The 21,829-nt window shown below is 43.6% G+C and overlaps 1 protein-coding gene across 4 annotated transcripts in view; it reads left to right on the top strand.

The window, feature by feature from the left end:
- Positions 1 to 21,829, top strand: part of pold1 (polymerase (DNA directed), delta 1, catalytic subunit) — a 228,747-nt gene that overhangs the window by 27,954 nt on the left and 178,964 nt on the right. For all 4 annotated transcript variants that reach the window (XM_073033971.1, XM_073033969.1, XM_073033968.1 and 1 more), the window contains exons 7-9: positions 6,782 to 6,902; positions 14,447 to 14,576; positions 21,500 to 21,666. In XM_073033971.1, the coding sequence (XP_072890072.1) occupies positions 6,782 to 6,902; positions 14,447 to 14,576; positions 21,500 to 21,666 (418 nt within the window). The remainder of the gene's footprint in view (positions 1 to 6,781; positions 6,903 to 14,446; positions 14,577 to 21,499; positions 21,667 to 21,829) is intronic.

Here is a 21,829-nt window from a genome sequence, read left to right on the forward strand (position 1 = left end):
AAATGAACCGGTGTTCGCATCCACTGCTCCGCATCGATTTAAAAAAAAATGTAGCCTCAGATTAAAGCGTCAAGGCTCGAGAGTGGAAAATGAACTGGTGTTCAACACAGTTACATAGAACAATACAGCACAGTACAGGCCCTTCGGCCCACAACATTGTGCCGACCCTTAAACCCTGCCTTAAGTTCCTCCATATACCTGTCCAGTTGTCTCTTAAATTTCACTAGTGTATCTGCCTCCACCACTGACTCAGGCAGTGCATTCCATGCACCAACCACTCTCTGAGTAAAAAAACCTTCTTCGAATATCCCCCTTGAACGTCCCACCCCTTACCTTAAAGCCATGTCCTCTTGTATTGAGCAGTGGTGCCCTGGGGAACAGGCGCTGGTTGTCCACTCTATCTATTCCTCTTAATATCTTGTATACCTTTGTCATGTCTCCTCTCATCATCCTCCTCTCCAGAGTAAAACCCTAGCTCCCTTAATCTCTGATCATAATGCATACATTGCCTGTGTTTGGCCAGTCTCCCTATCTTCTTGCTACTACCATTGGGGTGGGAGGTGTAGGAGACCTGGTGCCACGTCTCCAGCTTGGGAGTAGTTGTTGCCCCTGTAGCTATTGGGCTCCTGGACTGGCCTCATTTGCCTCAGGGCTCTACTGACTCCACAGCCACAGACTCCCCCTCATGGACCCTGCAGCTCGGTTCTATGTTTTATTTGCTTACTCTTTTTATTATTTGCACAACTTGTCCTCTTTTGCATGTTGGATGTTTGTCGGTCTTTGCGTTTCTCTGTTTTGTGGCCGTCTGCAAGAAGATGAATCTCACAGTTGTGTATGGTGTGCGCACTTTGATGAGAAATTTGAACATTAGGGAGGTATTTTATTGCTGTAATACCACCTTTGTGGGACAGTTGCAGTGTTGGGCTTTTGCCATTAGGGGGCATCTCTGAACTATGGAAACGGGCAGAGGAACGCACATAAAATGCTGGAGGAGCTCAGCGGGTCAGGCAGCATCGATGGTGGGGAATAGACAGTCAATGTTTTGGGTCGAGACTCTTCAGCAGGTCTGGAAAGGAAAGGGGAAGAAGCCTGAATTAAAAAAATAAATTACCAGTGATAAAGTTCGGTTTCCACCACTTTTACTGTTTAGTTTTAGTACAGAGAGCCAAGTAGATTGTAGAATAATTCACCAGTCAAGTTCAGATGCTGTTGTCACTTTGCACCTCAAGCATCCTTCAAAATTGAAAAGTTCAAAGTTCAGGCATAAAATGCTTTGTCTCCCACACCTCGATTGCTTGTTCATTCTTCACAGGCGAACATAAAGGAGAGTGAAATGATTGTTACTCCAGAGCCATGAGCAGGGTGGGTGGGATCCTTCATGATATTGCTGGCCTTTCTTCCGGCATCTTTCTGTGTGTATATATATCCTTGGTGGCTGATGTTGGGCAGTTTTAACTATCAGTTGTAGAGCTCTCCTGTCCACCGTGGTGAAGTTTCCATTCCACACGGTAATGCAGCATGTTAGGACGCTGTCCCACTGCACATCTGTAGAAGGTCACGAGTATCGATGTGCGTAGTCCCAGTCTCTCCAGCCGCCTCAAGAAAGTAGAGGCATTGGTGAGCTTTCTTAACCATAGAAGATGTGTTGTGGGACCATTGGAAGCTGTGTGACATGTGCATTTCCAGGGGTTTGAAACTGCTTGCAGTTTCCACTGCTGTTCTAACGAAACTGGCTGATGTCAGCTTTGTAGTGGCAGATGTGGTGGAGATTTTTACACTATCTGCACCGATTGTGTGTGTTTTTTTAAAATAAGATACTGATTCTGTTCATTTATTTTTGATCCAATTGGGTGTTGTGGCCAGATCATGTGAATCCCAGCAAACCCGCAGCGAGTAGTGATGGCAAGTGTTGGACAGGTCTGGTGGCGTTGTCAGTTCAGTCGTTTTGTGCTGTGAACCTACAGAAAATGGGTGACATGTGGATGCACTTACCTTTGATTCTCACAGTGACTTCATTCCCCTGTCTCTGACAACTGCCTGAAGCTGAACTGGACCAAAACATTGTGGTCACCTTTGGCCTCAAGATGAGCTTCTTGGCAGCGTTCCCCTTTGTGTCGTTGTTGGACGCTGAAACCCTTATCACTGTAAGACTAAATGCAGTTATAAAGTTTTTCTTTATTTGTCATCTGAAGCATTGAACTGGTTCATTTGCGTAAACGACTAGAGCAGTCCAGGGATGTACTGTCAGCAGCCCGCAAATGTCGCAGTGCTTCCAGCACAAACTGAGCATGCCCACAACTTAATAACCCTAAACCATGTTTCTTTGGAATGTGGGAGGAAGCCCACGTGGTCACTGGGAGAGTATACGAACACCTTCCAGAGAATGGCAGGAATTGAACTGTCCAAGGTAACATGAGCTCTGTTCTCTGACACCCACCTTCACTTTGTGGACAAGTTCCACCTCTTTCTCCTCTCCTTTCTCCCCCCCCCCCCCCCACACTAATCCCTCTACCACTACTGCACTCATCTGAGTTCAGGAGCTCCTTGCACACTTAATATAAACCAAAGTGACTGGTGCTGTTTGTAGGACTGCGATATGATCTACAGTGATCGAGTGCTTTGAGAGGTTGGCCATGCCTGGTATTATCTCCTGCCCAAGCTAATCTTTAAAATGCGTCAGTATTGACCAACACAGTCCAAGGATGCGCTGGTGGTGGCCTGCAAGAGTTGCCGCACTTCTGGTGCCAACAGCACGTTCACGACCTACTAACCCTGACCTGTATGTCTTTGGAACGTGGGAGGAAACTGGAGCACCCAAGGAAACCCATGTGGTCAAACTCTGTAGGCATCGGTAGTAATTGAACCTCAGTCGGAGAACACAAGTGCTGTAAAATCCTTGATCAACTCTTTGTTGTACTCAGACATTAAGTGCTGACCATTTGACTTGTCAAGAGCGTTCTTCTTTGTGATCCTGATTGCAGTTTGCATACCGACTAAAGCCCGATGTTAATCACGCAATGGAGATATCGAGTGCTGCCATCACCAGACAAGAAATAGACTGCCCTGACACCTTTCAGATCATTGTCGGGGACTTCCATCAGGCTTTATGAAGACATTTCTGCCCAGTTATTATCAACATATAACCTGTAGCACCAGGGGTCCCAACACACTTGACCACTGCTATACTGCGATTAGAAATGCCTACCGTTCCATGCCTAGACCACATTTTGTGAAATATTATTTGGCTGTCCTCTTGCCTACGTATAGGCACAGGCTAAAGCAATGCTCCAGAGATGGGGGACAACAAAGAAGTGGTCGGGGGGGTAGAGGAGCGGCTACAAGATTGCTTTGAGTCGGTGGACGGGGCCGTGTTCAAGGACACAGGACCTGAATAAACACACCACGGTTGTCACAGATTTTATAAAAGTAATCGTAGACACAAAATCATTCAGAATCTTCCTCAAGCAGAAGCTCTTGATGAACCATGCAATCTGCTGAGGGCCAGATCGGTGGCATTCAGGTCTGGCAACCAAGTAAGATACAAGAAATATAGGTGCAATTTCCAGAAAGCTGTCTCATATGGTGGGAATTTTGGATTAAATGTTTCGGACTGCAGGATGGTCAATAACTGAGGCAGGGCTTGAATGCTGTTACCTCTTGCAAAGTGAAATCGAGTGACATAGGTGACAATAGGGCTTTGCTTCCAGATGAGCTCAATGCCTTTTATGCTCGCTTTGACTGTCAATACATGGAGTTACCTTCACAAACACCCACTTTCCTGATGACTTTGTGATTTTAGTCTCTGAGGCCGACGCAAGAGCATTCTTCAGGAAGGTGAACCTATGGAAAGCATCCAATCCAGATGGGGTATGTGGCCAAGTACTAAAGATGTGCTGATCGACTGGCTGGAGTGTTCACCGAGACCTTAAACCTTTTGCTTTGGCAGTCTGAAGTAACCACCTGCTTCAAGCAGGCTTCAATTATAAAGTGCGTAAGAAGAATGTAGAATCCTGCCTCAATGACTTATCATCCAGCAGCACTCACATTGACTGTGATGAAGTGCTCTGTGAAGATGTGATGAAACATATCAACTCCAGCCAGAGAAGTGACTTGGATTCATTGCAATTTGACTGCTGTCACAACAGGCAGATGCCATTTCATTGGCTTTTTACTCAACCCTGGGACATCTGGACAGTGAAGGTGCATACATCAGGATACTCTTCATTGACTACAGCTCAGCATTCAATAGTATCATCCCTTCAAAACTAATCAATAAACTTCAAGGCCTCAATACCTCTTTGTGCAACGGGATCCCCGATTTCCTCACTTGTAAACCCTGTTCAGTTCAGAGTGGCAAAAACATCTCCTCCACATCTCCATCAGCACAAGTGCACCACAAGGCTGTGTGCCTAGCCCCTGCTCTACTTTGTACTTGTGACTTGAGGCTAAGCACGGCTCCAAAGCCACATTCAAGTTTGCTGACATCACCACTGTCGTTGACCAAATCAAAGGTGCTGATGTATCAGCATATAAGGAGGGAGATAGAAAATCTGGCTGAGTGGTACAACCACTCACAATGTCAGAAAGACCAAGGAGCTAACTATCGGCTTCAGGAGGAGAAAACCAGATGTCCATGAGCCAGTCCTCATCGGGGGTTAGAAGTCTGCAACTTTAAATTGCTTGGTGTTATCATTTCAGAGGATCTTTCCGGGTCCAGCACATAAGTGCCATTATGAAGAACGGCAGTGCCTGTACTTAGAAGTTTGTGAGGATTTGGCGTGACATCCAAAACTTTGACAAACTTCTGTAGGTGTGTGGTGGAGAGTGTCTAGGCTGATTGCGTAACGGCCTGGTGTGGAAACGCCAATGTCCTTGAATGGAAAATCCCACAAAAAGTAGCGGATGCAGCCCAGTCCGTCACGGGCACATCCTTCCCCATCATTGAGCACCTCTAAATGGAAAGCAGCGCCCATCATCAATTTAAAGTTGCAGACTCTCTCCACTTCTAACCCCTGATGAGGACTGGCTCATGGACATCTGGTTTTCTCCTCCTGAAGCCAATAATTAGCTCCTTGGTCTTTCTGACATGGTGAGAGAGTTGTTGTGGGGACCAAAACCACTCAGGACACGCTCTCCTCTTGCTGCTGCCATCAGGAAGGAGGTACAGGAGCCTCAGGATCCACAACACCAGGTTCAAGAACACTTATTACCCCTCAATCATCAGGCGCTTGATCAAGAGGGGATAGCTTCAATCCACTTAACAACATATGGACTCACTTTCAAGGACTCTTCATCTTGTGTTCTCGATATTTATTGCTTATTACAATAATAAATTTTTCTTTAGTTTTTGAAAAGCTTGTCATCTTTTGTTCATTGGTTGTTTGTCCATCCTATTTGGTGTGGTCCTTCATTGATCTAATTAGGTGTGGTCTTTCATTAATTCTATTGTGTTTCTTGGATTTACTGTGTATGGCTGCAGGGTTGTATCTGGTGATAGATATGTACTTTAATAATGAATTTATCTTGAACTTTGAAAACTGCTGTGCTTCCTTGCTGCCACTTCTATCTTGCTTCCCATCATCTTTCATTAATATAAGTTTATCAAAAACTCTGCGGCACCGTAGTGTAGCAACACGTTGCTTTGCAGCATCAGCTTTCATTAATCGGGGTTCAACTCTCTCCATTGCCTGCAAGAAGCTTGTATGTTTACCCCCCCCCCCCCACCCCCTGTGACCGCCTGGGTTTCCTGAGGGTGTTCGGGTTGTTTCCTACATCCCAAAGACGTACGGTTAGTCCCTCCAGCATTTTGTGTGTGTTGTCTTAGTGAGTTGTGGGCATGTGACATTGCTGCCCGAAGTATGGTGACGTTTGTGGGCTACCCAGCACAATTCCCGTTGAGTTGACAGAAATGGCATATTTGTCTATATGTTTTGATATCCATGTGACACAAAGCTAATCTTGCTTTGTTTTAAAATTTTAACCTTTTTAAAATTTTCACTTCTGCTTAAAAGGCCCCTCCATTTTATGGGGACCTTCGTTACCTAGCATGGTTGTAGCCCTTTCATATCTGTAACCCTCTAGCCCTACAGAGTTTGTTTACAGTTCTTTGAATCTAGTTTCTTGTACATCTCCAATTTTGATTTCCCCATGATTGGTTGAACTTTCAGTTGTCTAAAGTACCAAACCCAGGAATTTCCCCCTCCCACTAAGACATCTGTTTAACTTCGGGGATGCTGTTGATAATCCAGTAGATCACACAAATTTCTTGTGGTAGGAGTCCAATTTATTTGGCCTGTTTCTTAAAAATTTTCGCAGTTTTGGAGGGATTGTTTATTGAGATACAGTGTGGAAAAGACCATTCTTGCCCTTCGAGCTGTGCTGCCCCAGCGTCGCCCAATTTAACCATAGCCTAATCATGGGACAATTTACAATGAGCAGTTAACTTATTGACTGGTAGGTCTTTGGACTGTGGGTGCAAACTAGAGCATCCACTGAAAATCTATGCATTCCATGAGGTGGATAAATGGTTTCCTTACAGGTGATGTCGCATTGAACTCCGAACTCTGATGCCCCATGCTGTAATAGTGTTGCACCAACCACTACACTACCGTGGTGCTCTTTTGAAAGGAGTGGATTTGACCATAAGATATAGGAGCAGAAAGAGGCCATTCAGCCCATCTAGTTTCTTCCGCCAATACATCATGGCTGATTTATTTCCACCATTGAAAAGGTTATTTTATTGCAATGCTTGTACTTTGTGTTTCATTTGATGTTTTATTAGATTCATGGTGGATTGTGATGTTGTTGGCTGCAACTGGATCGAATTACCCGCTGGGAAATACTGGATAAGGGAAGAGCAACCAACAGGAAACGAGAATGGGACATTGGACAGGCCCAAGAAGGTGTGTACCGCTGAAGGCTAGTTGGAGGGGGTTGACTCATCACCCCTGCTGGGGCATAGGCCACTGACGGCAGCTTACCATTGTAGGCCAGTCTTTCAAGTTGTCCCCAGGTGTAGGCCATCTTCAGCGATCCTTCTCCCAGGGATGAGATCTTTGGCGATCCTGTTGGCGTTTTTGTAGCTTTGGGTAGCTAGCCCCAAGTCCACCCCCCCCCCCCCCCAATTCACATCCGGGCTCGGGCCCATCTATGGTGGAGTTGGGAGCGAAATTAATTGCTTTAACATTTCAGTTTTCTCTTTTGGATCAATAAATCATCAACTTTTGGTGCTTGGTTGGGGTAGTCAGCTCTGATCCAGGAGCTGAGGAAGTCCCAAAACTAGGCTCAGTTTTACCGTTACTGAGAGCTGCTGTGAGAGTGGAGGTGTCATTCCTTTGGATGAAATGTTGAATAAAGGCAGTTTTCCCGAGCAGGTGTGGGTGATCCTGTGGTACTATTTTAAAGAGTGGTTTCTATGAACAAATTCTGTTCCAGTGGATGGTGGAACTGGTTTCATTTCTCCTTCAGCCCTTTAGCTCTTCCATCTATCAGCTTTCAACCTATGTCATTCCACTCTCTCCCTCCACTGGTCTCATCTAATATTTGCCAGATGTATTCCTTCCCCTGTCCTCTCCCCAGTCCTGATAAAGATCCTCAGCCTGAAACATCGACTGTTATTCCTCTCTGTAGATGCTGCCTGACCTACTGAGTTCCTCCAGCATTTTGTGTTCGTTGTATTGCTTTGAACTTCATGTGCTGGCTGCAGTATTTTACAGTTGTACTCTACATTAATATTCAAAGTACATCTATTATCTGTGTGTGTGTGTGTGTCTGTATACAATATATAACCTTAAGATTCGTCGTCTTGCGGGCAGACACAAAACAAAGAAACACCACAGAACCCATTTAAAGGAAAAACTCCACACAACAAAAACCATCAAACGCCCAAAGTGGGAACAAAAGAAGAAATCACGCAACTACCAAAGAAGGCACACAAATAACACCAAGAACATTAAGCATCAAACTGTAGGAGCCAACAAGTCGGTCAATTCAGCACTGTCGACTGCAGGTCACAGCTGTGGAGCTAATTCTGTGCTGAACGTCTCCATCAAATTGTGAAAATAGTAGGAAAGGGTGCACAAAAACTCATGGAACATGAACTGCAGCGCTCCCTAAAGTGAGTTCACAGCCCTGAAGCGCATTCAGCGCTGAGGACATTAAACTTCAAACCCCAGAGTCCGTAGCCATGAGCCGCTGAACCTTGCAGCTTGGGACCAAAGACTCCTGTGGCGAGGTTGGCAGCAGCAAGAGGGATACTGGTCTAACACTGACAGACGGCACTGAAGAGCCATTCAGTTCCGCTCTCTTCCTTAATGATTTTAATCTTGTTTGGCACTTTAATCGACATAGAGTACTGGAGCCGACCATGGGTTTGTGTTCTGCCATTAGGAATTGACGCAGTGTACACTCCCATCGAAGACTGTGGCTACACTCTCCACTCTGAGCCATGCAGAATCCCCCTGGAGATCACAGAATCACCAGCCCGTTTAGTCATTCAAAAATGTATCCTTAAAAGGGAAATTCCAGGCTACAATCAGTCACAGTTCAGAAGAAGACAATTGAGAAGAAGAGTATCTAGTGGCCTTGTGAACTTTCTGCACAATGTTGCTGTTGGTCGCTGGTGCTATTGTGCAGGAAACAATAACTTCCACAGATAACAGACTTGAGTTACTGGGAATGTGTTCCCTCTGTTGGGGGATGTGAGAACTGGAAATCACAATCTGAAAGTAAGAGTTTATCAGATTTGGACTGAGTTGAATAGTTGACATTGGAGATTTTGAAAACTTTATACTCACAGGCAGATGGGGTCGTAAAGAGAGCTTTTGGCAAGTTGGCCTTCATAAATCAAAGTATTGATTTCAGGAGTTCGGATGTTATGTTGAAACTGTATAAGCCTCATTTGGAGTATTGTGCACAGTTCTGGTCACCTGCCTATAGGAAAGATATCAATAAGATTGAAAGAGTACAGAGAAAATTTACAAGGAGGTTGCCAGGTCTTGAGGACCTGAGTTATAGGGAAAGGCCGATTAGGTTAGGACTTTATTTCCTGGAACATAGGAGAATGACAGGAGATTTGATAGAGGTGTACAAAGTTGAGGGATATAGATAGGGTAAATGCAAGCAGGTTTTTTCCATGGAAGTTGGATGAAACTAGAACTAGAGGTCATAGGCTAAGGGCAAAAGGTGTTCTCTTTACAGGGAACATGAAGGGGAACTTCTTCACACAGAGGGTGGTGAGAGTGTGGAATGAGCTGCCAGTGGAAATGGTGAATAGTGGGTTTAATTTCAACATTTAAGAGAAGTTTGGCAAAGTACTTCAATGGGAGACATATGGAAGGCTATGTTCTGGGTGCAGGTGGATAGGACCAGGCAAAATAGTGTGCATGGACTAAAGGGCTTGTTTCTGTGCCGTAGTGTACTGTGTCTCTCTGACTCTACCCTAACAGTTATTATTGATATTTACTTATGATTTGGGGCGGGGGGGGGGGGTTTCAAAATGGTATAATTTAAGGCTTTGGTGGTTGGTTACAAACACCCAACTTATGGACACTGTAACATGTAAACGATTTCCCATAAATTCAAGCTTCAAACACCTGACACTACATGTATTCATTAACCTCTCACTGCTATGGGTTGAAGTTCCCACTTGCTTCAAAAAGGCAACAATTATACCAGTGCCTGAAGAATAATATAAGCTGCTGTAATGACTATCGCCCGGTAGCATTTCCATCTACAGTGAAATGCTTTGAGAGTTTGCTCATGACTAGACTGAGCTGCTGCCTCAGCCAGGATCTCGACACATTGCAATTTGCCTATCGTCACAATAGGTCAATGGCAGATACAATCTCAATGACTGTAGACCTCCTGGACAACACGAAAACCTATGTCAGGATGCTTTTCATCGACTGTAGCTCAGCATTTAATATCATCTTCCCACAATCCTGATTGAGAGGTTTCAGAACCTGGACCTCTGTACCTCCCTCTGCAACTGGATCCTCGACTTCCTAACCGGAAGACCGCAGTCTGTGTGGATTGGTGATAACATCTTCTCACTGCTGATCAACGCTGGTGCCCCTCAGGGCTGTGTGCTTAGCCCACTGCTCTACTCTCTATATACACGTGACTGTGTGGCTAGGCATAGCTCAAATACCATCTATAAATTTGCTGATGATACAGCTATTGTTGGTAAAATCTCAGATGGACATGAGAGGGTGTACAGGAGCGAGATATGCCAACTAGCGGAGTGGTGTCGCAGCAACAACCTGGCACTCAACGTCAGACGAAGGAGCTGATTGTGGACTTCAGGAAGGGTAAGACGAAGGAACACTACCAATCCTCATCGGGGAATCAGAAGTGGAGAGGGTGAGCAGTTTCAAGTTCCTGGGTGTCAAGATCTCTGAGGATCTAACCTGGTCCCAACATATTGATGCAGTTAAAAAGAAGGCAAGACAGTGGCTATACTTCATTAGGAGTTTGAAGAGATTTGGTATGTCAACAAATATGCAAAGACTTCTATAGATGTACCGTGGAAAGCATTCTGACAGGCTGCGTCACTGTCTGGTATGGAGGGGCTACTGCACAGGACCGAAAGAAGCTGCAGAAGTTTGTAAATCTAGTCAGCTCCATCTTGGGTACTAGCCTACAAAGTACCCAGGACATCTTTAGGGAGCGGTGACTCAGAAAGGCAGTGTCCATTATTAAGGACCTCCAGCATCCAGGGCATGCTCTTTTCTCACTGTTACCATCAGGCAGAAGGTACAGAAGCCTGAAGGCACACACTCAGTAATTCAAGAACAGCTTCTTCCCCTCTGCCATCTGATTCCTAAATGGACATTGAACCCGTGAGCACTACCTCACTTTTTAACATGTTATTTCTGTGTTTTGCACAATTTTTAATCTGTTCAATATACGAGTACTGTAATTGATTTACTTATTATTATTTTGTACTTGTTTTTTTTCTATACTATGTATTGCATTGAACTGCTGCTGCTAAGTTAACAAATTTCACGACACATGCCAGTGATAATAAACCCGATTCTGATATGGATGGCGGAACTAGTTTCCTCTTGCCTTCATCATCCGCTTACCTCTTCCTCCTATCGCCACCTAGCTTCTTGCTTCATTTCCTCTTCTTTCCCACCCACCCACCTTCCCGCTCACCCACTCACCTATCCTCTGCCAGCTTGCACCCCCTCTCTCCACCTTCTATTCTGGCCTCTACCCCCTCCTTTCTTTCCAGTCCTGATGAAGGGTCCCGTCCAAAACATTAACTGTTTATTCCCTTCCGTCCTCCATAGGTGCTGCCTGATCTGCTGAGTTCCTCCAGCTTTGTGTGTGTTGCTTTGGATTTCCAGCATCTGTAGATTCTCTCGCATTTATAGTTTCCTCTCATCCTGTCCACTTTTTGATCATTGTTTATTCTCATCAGTTTTCTGTCCTTTTGATGGAGGTATGGCTATCACATCGAGTGATTTTTATGTATTTTCCAACTTACAAAAAATTGATTTACAGGTGTCTGTGAAACTGAATCCGTTTGGTACTTGGAGATGGCCTGTAATTATATCAAGTGATTCTTTATGTACCAAGCACTACTAAAGCATATTATGTGGTCAATATCACTGCTGCTTGTGTGAGCACAATGTGCAAATTGGCTGCAACGCTGACTACACTTTGAAAACACTTAAATCAGCTTCGGAATGCTCTGTGGCCTAGAAACGTGGTTCAAAAAATGCAAGCTTTTTATAACTTAAGGTTAAATTTGATCTTTACTCTCACCACTCCCTTACCACCACTCCTTTCCTGGTGGTTGCTGTCTGTCTGCTGAACTCCTTGGAGACCGATAAATGCACACTCTGTTGAAGTGTAGTTTTGGGAAATGGAAGAAATTAGTTGAATGTGGCACAATGAAAATTTCCTTGCAATTGTATTAGAATATGAAGCGTCTTGGCCTGAAATGTTGACACTTTATTCCTTTCTGTAGGTCCTGTCTTAACTGCTGAGTTCCTCCAGCACTGTGTGTGCGTGTGTACGCTGCCCTGGATTTGCAGCATCTACGGAATATCTTGTGTTTTGAATTTAGAATAACTTATTTTTATAACTTGCTTTATAACTTCACCACATACCGGAGTGCTTTGTAGCCAACTAAATGGCAACTGTAGTGGATATAGTCCTGCGATAAGGGAATTTAAAATTAGAGGGCAGTTTTATGGTGAGAGGGGAAAGATGTAAAGGGGATGAAAGAGTCAACTGTTTCACACAAAGGTGGTGGGTACTGTCTATTGAGCGAGCGGCCAGACTTTGGTATCAGTCTTTGGTTTATACTCTAGTTCCAGTAAACAAATAAATAGGCTTAAAAACGAGAAATTCTGCAGTGGCTGGAAATCCAAAGCAACACATACAAAATGCTGGAGGAACTCAGCAGGTCAGGCTGCACCTATGGAAATGAATAAACAGTTAACGTTTCGGGACCAGACCCTTCTTCAGGATTGGCTTGCTGAGTCTCTAAGCAATGGTTGAGGCTTCACTAATGGCTAAGGAGGAGAATTTCTTCCCTTCTCTTTCTTGAAGTACTACTGAGAGATTCTTCATATTCAGCTGAGAAGCTAATGGGTCGTCAAAAGGACCTGATCCAAAAAAAATGCTACCTCGAGACAGTGCGACCTGATTTTTAGCTCAAGTATCTGAAGAGGGTCTTGAACTCATGACTTTCTGACCAAGGTTGTATGAGCACCAGGTTTTTATCTAAATCTGTTACTCTGAAACTTAGAATAGCTGAGACCTGCCTTAAATTGTCACTGACCGCTGTTCTGTCCTGAGATGACGTGTACATCATGTCACCTCAGAACACCTAGGACCATAAAATAATTTTATGAGTAATTCAAGTTGTTTACTAGGTTGAAGCGTCAAGTTTATTTATCAAGCGTGCATCGAAATGTGCAGTATAAAGCGTTGTTTGCGTTACCCAAGGGTGTGAGGGGGCAGCCGACAAGTCTTGCTGCACATTCTGGTGCCAACATAGCACGCTGACAATGCTCGGCAGAACAACACAGCCCAAGTAACAAAACAACAGCAGCAAAACAAGCCCTGTTCCTTCCTCCCACTCACGCACAAACACAGTCCTTTAACCTCAGCACAGACCTTTATCCTCTAGTGAACTTGGACTTTTTAAATTGCCGTTTAAAAAAAAAAAAATATAATCTGCAGCACACGACTGGTTTTTTTCGTTCGCGCTCTTTCAGTTGATCGGAGATTTACATCCAGTATTTGCAAAATCCCTTGTTGCAAAGTGGGCAATTGTACTGGGAGATGGGCTGCTGCAGGAGGCCCAATTTTCATCATTTGTCCTGTGATGGAAACGGTTCAGCCTCTCAGCTTCACAATCTACGTAGTTATACAAGAAACTAAAGCAAAATCTCATGGTTTTTGGGAATCTGGAATATAAAAGACACTCACTAGGCCAGACAGCGTGAGTATGGTTAATGCTTCATGTTGATTATCTTCTTGCAGCTTCTTCAGTCACAGACACTGCCTGACTTGCAGAGAATTTCAGCTTTGTTTAAACCCCACAAAACAAATTGAAAGCTGTTCAGTTCTGAGTTTTCTATTGCCGTTTTAATACTATGTCTTTTTTCGTTGACTTGTATATATCCCTAATTCATGTTATAAAATAAATATTTCCATATTTATGACAGTTACTAAAAAGACACTGTTTTAAGCATGCTTTTTTTTCTACAGAAATGCCGAGTCGTTGATCCCAGCCAAAACAGAAACCTTTGTTTCTGAATGCACGTGATATACAGGCTGCTCATTTTGAGAAGTGCTTTGTTTTTTTTTTAATGTTATTGCACAACTGGTTAACAGAGACATATTTAGATTTTAATTCCTTAAATGTCTTGCTGACAGCAGCTTTTGAGACCAGCCAGCCCTATCATTCCCTTTCACTGAGAACTGAAATGTTTCGAGTACCCAGTACATCATATCAGCAACATCTCTCATTTATCCTTTTTCCCTCCCTCTTTGCTCTTTTTTCCTTCTCTCCTCTGATTTTCTTTCCAACCTTGCCTCTCCCAATTCCCTCATTTTCATTTTTCAGCACCTTTTTTGTCAAGCCCTTCAACCTTTCACTGCCACCTCTTTTTGACCCTAGCATCCTCATTCTTTGATCTCGGCAACCATCCCTTTCCTGTTGCCTGGCACTGCCACCTCTGGCCCCCCCATGACCAAAACCATTCCCGCGGATGCTGCTTGACCCGCTGAGTTTTATTTTCCAGCAGATCATGTGCTGATCTGGGACTACAGCTGTTCAAACAGAAAACCTCTCTAAGAAAATAGGGGCAATAGAGAGCAAAGGCTGTCTTCCCCAATGTTGGTCATAACCATGAATAAAGTTAAGAAGGAACTTAGCAGCTCTTTGCTAATGAGTGGTTTCCTTTGGCATGTTGCACAGGTGTCACTGGCGCAGATTGAAGTGGACATCGCCTGGTCAGACTTGATCAGCCACCCCGCTGAAGGAGAATGGCAGAAAATCGCTCCGCTTCGAGTGTTGAGCTTTGATATTGAATGTGCTGGCAGGAAGGGTAGGTTATTAAAACCTTAAAGAATATTTGTTTACCTCACTATTTTGCTTTTTTTTTGCACGACTTTTGAAATTTGTTATTGTAACTTTGTCGTAATAAACCTGATTCTGATTCACCAAGCCTCCTTTCAAATAGATGAATAGTTAGCAGGTGTATCATGCATATTGAGAGCACTGTGCAAAAGTCTTTGTCGTCATTAGGTCGCACCTGGAATCTCCAGTTGGCGGACGATTTCTCTCCACGCCACTCTGTCCCGACACTCGTTGTTAACATCGTCAGTTTGATCCTTTTTTGAGACTGACATATTGGGAAATCAAGTACTTGGCAAGTTACAGCAGTGGTTTGCTTTTGCAAAAGTCTTGGGCACGTAAAAAAAATAAATTCTGCCAAGCGAAAGTGATTTCAAAAATAATGAAATGAAAAGCTTCTAAATATAAAAACTATAAAGAACGATAAGTAATAAAAATTAAATCACATCAATATTTGATGTTACCACCCTTTAAAACTGCAACAATTCTCTTGGGTACACTGTTGTGCAGTTTTATAAGAAAACCGGCTGGTAGGTTGCTCCAAGCATCTTGGAGAACTTGCCACAGTGCTTCTGCAGACTTTGGCTGCCTTGCTTGTTTTTGTCTCACCAGGTAAACTCAGACAGCCTCTATGTTGAGATCAGGGCTCTGTGGAGCTAATACCATCTGAAGCCATATATTTAAAAAAAAATCTAGGGTGCCTAAGACTTTTGTACCGTACTGTAATGTTAGCAAAGTATATTGCATTTTTCGACCTTTTAGATTTTGAGACACAACGCAGTAAGAGAACCTTCCGAGCCGATGAGCCTGTGCTGCCAGATTACACTCGTGATCAATTAACGTACTAACCTGTACGACTTTAGAATGTGGGAGGAAACTGGAGCACCCAGAAAAAATCCACATGGGCACAAGGAGATCGTACAGACCCCTTATAAACAGCAGAATTGAACCTGGGTCACTGATGCTATTACGGCGTTACGCATAAGTACAACACTACTGTACTACCCATGCCGAGCTTGCTAGTTTTGGTTGATTTCATAAATGCACACTCCTTTAAGTCACTTCTAGTCTTATTCCTTTTATTGTTCATGAGAAGTGGGTTACTTTGGTATTAGCAGGATCGGTCCTCAATCTTGCACCCAAATAAAGAGAGCGGCTTGTATCACTTCCCAGAAGAGGTGACGAAAGAGATTTACAGACTTCTGTTAATATGCGATATTTGCATTAACAACTAACACAACCTAAGGATGTGCTGGGGGCAGCCTGCAACTATTGCCAGACATTCCAGTGCCAACATAGTATATCCACCGTGTCCTGCCAAAAAAAAATACAGGCAACAACAGCATTGAAAAAACAATAGCAAAACAAGTGCCTTTTCTCCCTCCCTTCCACTTCCAACCCATTCACACAGACGGTCCTCCAACCCCAGGACAGGCCTCCTCCAGGCCTCCATCCTTCAGTGGACTCTCAGACATCGGGCCTCCAGCTTCCACAGCCTGCACTCTGGACCTCTGTGCTGCTGATGCCTGCCCAACATCAATATGTACAGATTACCACTCCACTCTGAGCCGTGAGTGAGTCTCTGCATAGCAGAGTCCGCTTTAGGTTCCCAGCGCAGAAGCTGGGGAACTGGGCTCATGGCTGTCTCAACTCGTATCGTACAGTAGAAGTGATGCAAGCATTCAATTTCCAGAATGGAGGAGCGAGGGTGCTCTGTGGGATAGTGCCAATTTGATCACCAGGATACATTCCTGTTACATTTTCAGCCACTGTTCCAACTGTCATCTCTTTTCTCAATCCATGTCATTGCTTTGTTTGAGATCCATAAAAACGATAATGATCATTTTTAAGGACCCTTGCTTTAAGAGGTATGTGCTCTCTTCTCGTTACTACCATCAGGTAGTGTTTGCTGATACCTTCAACTGCTCCCTGCTTCAGTCTAAGATCCCCTCGTGTTTTAAGAAGGCACAATAATCCCGGTGCTGAAGAAAAGCAAGGTGGCAAGCCTGAATGACTACCGACCTTTGGCTCTAACATCAATTGTTATGAAGTGCTTAGAGCGATTGGTTATGGCACACATCAACCATAACCTACCGGTCAACCTCGACACTTTGCAATTCGCCTGCCGGAGCAACAGCTCAAAAATATCTGGACCTGACTTGCACTACAGTACTTTCCCTTTTCTATTTTCTAATCATGATTTATAATTTAAATTTTTATTATATTTACTTCGATTTGTACTTCAGGGAGCGTGAAGCGCAGAAACAAATATCACTGTGATGATTGTACGGTTTAGTATCAATTGTTTGGTGACAATAAAGTATTTGTATCAGGGAGGAGGCACAGGAGCCCAAAGACCCGCACTCAATGATTCAGGAACATTTTCTTCCCCTCTATCATCAGATTCCTGAATGGTCCATGAACAATATTTTATTTATGTAAGCCCCCTCTTCAGAGCTCGCATGCAGTTTGGTTCGTCAGCTAACTCTGCTAACAGCCATGTGACTCAGTAGTGGGACGGCCACCTTTCTAAACAATACATGTCTAAGATTGGTATGATTTGGGGTTCAATCAAACGGGGATTCTGATTAAAGCAATTTCAATTTGAGTGATTACTATGTAAATACTGCCCATACATAATTATCAGTCGCAAAAAAAAATAAAATTATAAAGGAAGTATATTCACCAATTTCAGGTTTATCACAGTTAATAGGAAAAGAAAACAAAACTTTAATAAAACTGCCCATTACCTTTAAACCAGTCCAAATTTGCACATAAATGGTGGAGCTCATTTCTGTAGTGGTTGAGTGTACCACTTTACTCATGGTGCTGAACTCTCATCACCAATCATGAGTAGAACTTCTCTTCTTGGACTCCTTTGTCTCACAAAGCACTCCTTGCATTAAGATCTTCTCTTTGGATAGGATCATCCAGGTGTCCTCCCTGAATCGCTCCTCTCCACATCTTCTGCCAAAAAGGTCATGTTTGACTACTGTCTATCAGAAATCTTATCTCCGCCCAGCTCTCACTGGAACCTTCTCTTCCACTATCCTGATTGGCTGACTCAGCATTCCTAAGTTGAGCAACATGGCTTCATATTGTTAACCAAAACACTCACCAACAGGACAAAGCACTTTTATGGAAAGCTGCTAAAATAAAGTATCTCACAGCATAGCAGTAGGACTCTTAACCAGGGCATTACATTTATTTTGTAATTTTTAGTATTTCATGTCATAAAACAGTAAACTTTACATCACAAGACTGTGATAATAAATGTGATTCTGAATAGTGTTAGAATATGAAATATGTGACTTGGTACTCATGAATAAATAGCTGAGAGGAAGACGTATGCACACACGAGACACTGAAGACACTGGAACTCAGTGGGTCGAGCAGCACCTGTAGCTCTGCGAATGTTGAGGGGGTAGGAAGGGATGTTTTGGGTTGAAACGTTGTTAGTGGAAGTATATTTTTTTTGTTGCTCAGTTAATTGGATCTCCAACAAAGTACTGGCAAAGCCCTAGTGCTTTCTACATGTGCTTTAAATCTCAATCATAGTGCGATGGATAATGCCTTATCAAAAAAAAGTTCACTCAGGTGGAACATAAACTTGTTGAGTGAGTTATTGTAAAGTTGTGTGAAGAGAAAGATGACTGTTTTTGCCAATGGGCGTTGTTTTTGATTATTATCTCATAGCAATCTTTCTCTGTAAACTATGTGAAGTGGCTATTACACTATGATGAAAGATCTGATTAACTGGAAGAGCCCTGATGAATGGTCTCGGCCCGAAATGTCAACTGTTTATTCTGCTCCAATTCTAAGTCTGACCTGCTGACTTCCTCCAGCATTTTTTGGGTTGATCTAGGGAAAATTGTTCTTTTCACCCCACATGATTCGAGCTTGAAGATTCGTACGGCCAGATTTGGGAACAGCTTGTTTCCAACTGTGATAAGACTGCTGAACGGATCCTGACCCGGATCTGGGCCGTACCTTCCAAATATCTGGACCTGACTTGCACTACCTTACTTTACCTTTTCTATTTTCTAATTATGATTTATAATTTAAATTTTTCTTATTTACTTCGATTTGTACTTCTGGGAGCGCGAAGCGCAGAATCAAATATCGCCGTGATGATTGTACGCTCTAGTATCAATTGTTTGGTGACGGTAAAAGTAAAGTAAGCATCCGTTACCAACCTCTCTTCACTTCCAATTTAGTTTGATAATACTTGAGACTTGGACGGTTTGAAAAAATCTGGTTTGTTCCTAATGACCTGGGCATCACAGCCGCAGGGACCTGAGGCCATCATACTGCGGCCATGGTCATCTGGGAGCAGCAGTCTCTTGAAGGTGGTCATCAGAGCTAATTGAGCTCTGAACTAATGAGCCACTAGCTTACAGGTCCAGAGACCGTGGTTCAATCCTCACCCCTGGCGCTGTCTGGGTGGAATTTTTATGCAATTGTGTGGGTTTCCCCCGGGTGCTCTGGTTTCCTTGTACATCCCAAAAGCATGTAGACAAGTAGGCTTGCCAATTCGGTTCCTTCTAGATTTTCCCATTCACCTAAAATTGGCAAATATGTAGGCGAACGGCAGAATCTAGGGGGAACTGATAGGAATGCTGGCAATTTTTATATAAAAATCGCCAACATTCCAATCAATCACCACTCATCAAGTATCTATACTGGCCCACAGTAAAACAATTGAATTTTAGTGATATGTGCTCTCGCTGGCCTCTTTATTAGGTTCAGGAGTGGAGCCTGGTGTGCTGTTCTGCTGACGTAGCCTATCCACTTCAAGGTTTGATGTTCTGTGCATTCAGAGATGCCCTTCTGCACACCGCTGCTGTGATAGGTGGTTATTTGGATTGCTGTTCTCTTCCTGTCAGCTTGAACCACTCTTCTCTGACCTCTTTCATCAACAAGCTGTTTTTGCCATAGAACTGCCACTCGCTGGATGATTTTTGTTTTTGCGCCATTTCTGTGTAAACTCTAGAGACTGTTGTGCTTGAAAATCCCAGATCAGCATTTTTTTGGGATAGTGGAGCCACCCTTTTTGACACCAACAATCATTCTGCAGTCAAAGCCACTTGGATCACATTTTTCTCCCATTCTGATGTTTGATCTGAACAACAATTGAACCCCTTGACCACGTGTGCTTGTTTTTATGCTTTGAATTGCTGCCACATGATTGGCTTATTAGATATTTGCATTTAACACGTACAAAAGCTGGATGAACTCAGCAGGTCGGGCAGCATCTGTTGATATTTGCATTAATGTTCAGGTGGGCCTAATAAAGTGGCTACTGAGTATAATTATGATTTTTATGTAAGAATAATACAAAGTTGCTTTAGTGTGCTCTAATTAAAATGGGTACTTGATAAGTAGTGTGTCCGTTGTACTTAAGAAAATATTTTTCAAGTCAAGTTAACTAAATACATGTATATAATGAGACAATGCTTCTCAGAACCAGGGTGTAAAGCATACCTATTTAAGTTATTATGTGTTAGGGATAAAATCTACAGATGAATCACATATAAATAACAAACTGAGGTACATTAATATTAAATATTGTGAGGTACAGAACAGTTTATCCAGTGACACTTCAAATATCATGCAGCAGGGAGTTCAGAAGTCTTATGACTTGGGGGAAGAAACTGTTTCCCATCCTGACTGTTCTTGTTTTTATGCATCATAGTCTCCTGTCTGATGGTAGAAAGCCAAAAGGGGATGCTGGATGGATCCTTAATAATACCAAGGGCCCTGGGTATGCAGCGCTCCTGATAGGTGTCCCAGATGGATGGTAGGGAGACCCCTATGACCCTCTCAGCTGTTCTCAGTCTTTTGTAGGGACTTCTGGCCCGATGCTCGGCTGCTCCCGTACCAGACGGAGATGCAACTTGTCAGGACCCTCTCAATGGCGCTCCTGTAAAACACATTTAAGATGGGGGTGGGGGAAGCCTTGCTTGCCTCTACGTCTCAGGAAGTGAAGGTGCTGCTGTGCTGCTTTGTTCAGGGAGGTGATATTGAGGGACCAGGTTAGGTCATCTGTAATGTGAACTCCCAGGAACTTGGTGCACTTACCTGTCTTTACAGAGGAGCCATGTAATCTTTTTGGGGGGGGGGGGGGGGGAGGGGAGGGGTCCGTCTGCACCTTCCTGAAGTCCACAATAATCTCCTGTGTTTTCTCCCTGTTCAGGCTTTGGTTGTTTCAGGTTAGGTTATTTCCTACATTGGCATCCAACACATCTCCCTGCCGCATGATATTTGAAGTGTCACTGCTTAAATTGTTCTGTACCTTACAATGTTTAATATTAATTCACTTTAGCTGGTTATCTATGTGTGAGTCACCTGTAGATTTTATTCCACATTTGACCCTGAGAATGAAGGGTAATCTTAGTGAGATGTTCCAAGGGAGCTTGGCAGACAATATAGACAATAGGTGCAGGAGTTGGCCATTCGGCCCTTCTAGCCAGCACCGCCATTCACTGTGATCATGGCTGATTATACACAATCAGTACCCCTTTTGTAGGGTAGGTTCTGAGAGCATGCTTCCCCCCCATGGGGTATTCGATATATGGAGACATCATTTCAGTTCAAGGGCTGAGATGAGAACATTTTCTTGTTTTCAGGTTTGGGATCCTTTAGAATTCTTTCCCTCATGAATGTGTGGTTGAGTCAATGGATGCCTTGCTTAATGGTATAGTTTGATGGCATCAAGAAGGTTGGACTCCCTGTGTCTGGGCTGATACCGATGAATGTTTGGGAGTTGAAATTAAGGGGAACGGGTAGCTAAGTGGAGTTGGGGCCGGGACTTGGATGGCAGGGCAGGTATGAGGGCGTGCGTCCAAACCTGATTCTGCTCCTTCTGGTCTAACACTTGTGTCTGTTGTTTAGGTATTTTTCCAGAGGCTGAGAAGGACCCCGTGATACAGATTGGCAACATGATGCTGAGACAGGGCGAGAAGGATCCTTTCATCCGCAACGTCTTCACTCTCAAATCTTGTGCCGGCATTGTTGGATCGCAGGTGCTATGCTTTGAGAAGGAGAGTGAGCTTCTGAAGGTATGTGAACTGACTGAGTGTAGTGCTTTGCAAGTGATGTGTGTCAGTCTTTGGACCTAGCAGGAATAAATTGTATCATCCTCTTGGGCAGTTCATTCTTTTGAAGACCCTTAACAGTATTAATTTTCATAGGGATTTTTGGGTCCAAATCCATAACTCCCTG

This window comes from Hemitrygon akajei, chromosome 31 (assembly GCF_048418815.1).
Source record: "Hemitrygon akajei chromosome 31, sHemAka1.3, whole genome shotgun sequence".
NCBI classification, from domain to species: Eukaryota; Metazoa; Chordata; class Chondrichthyes; order Myliobatiformes; family Dasyatidae; genus Hemitrygon; species Hemitrygon akajei.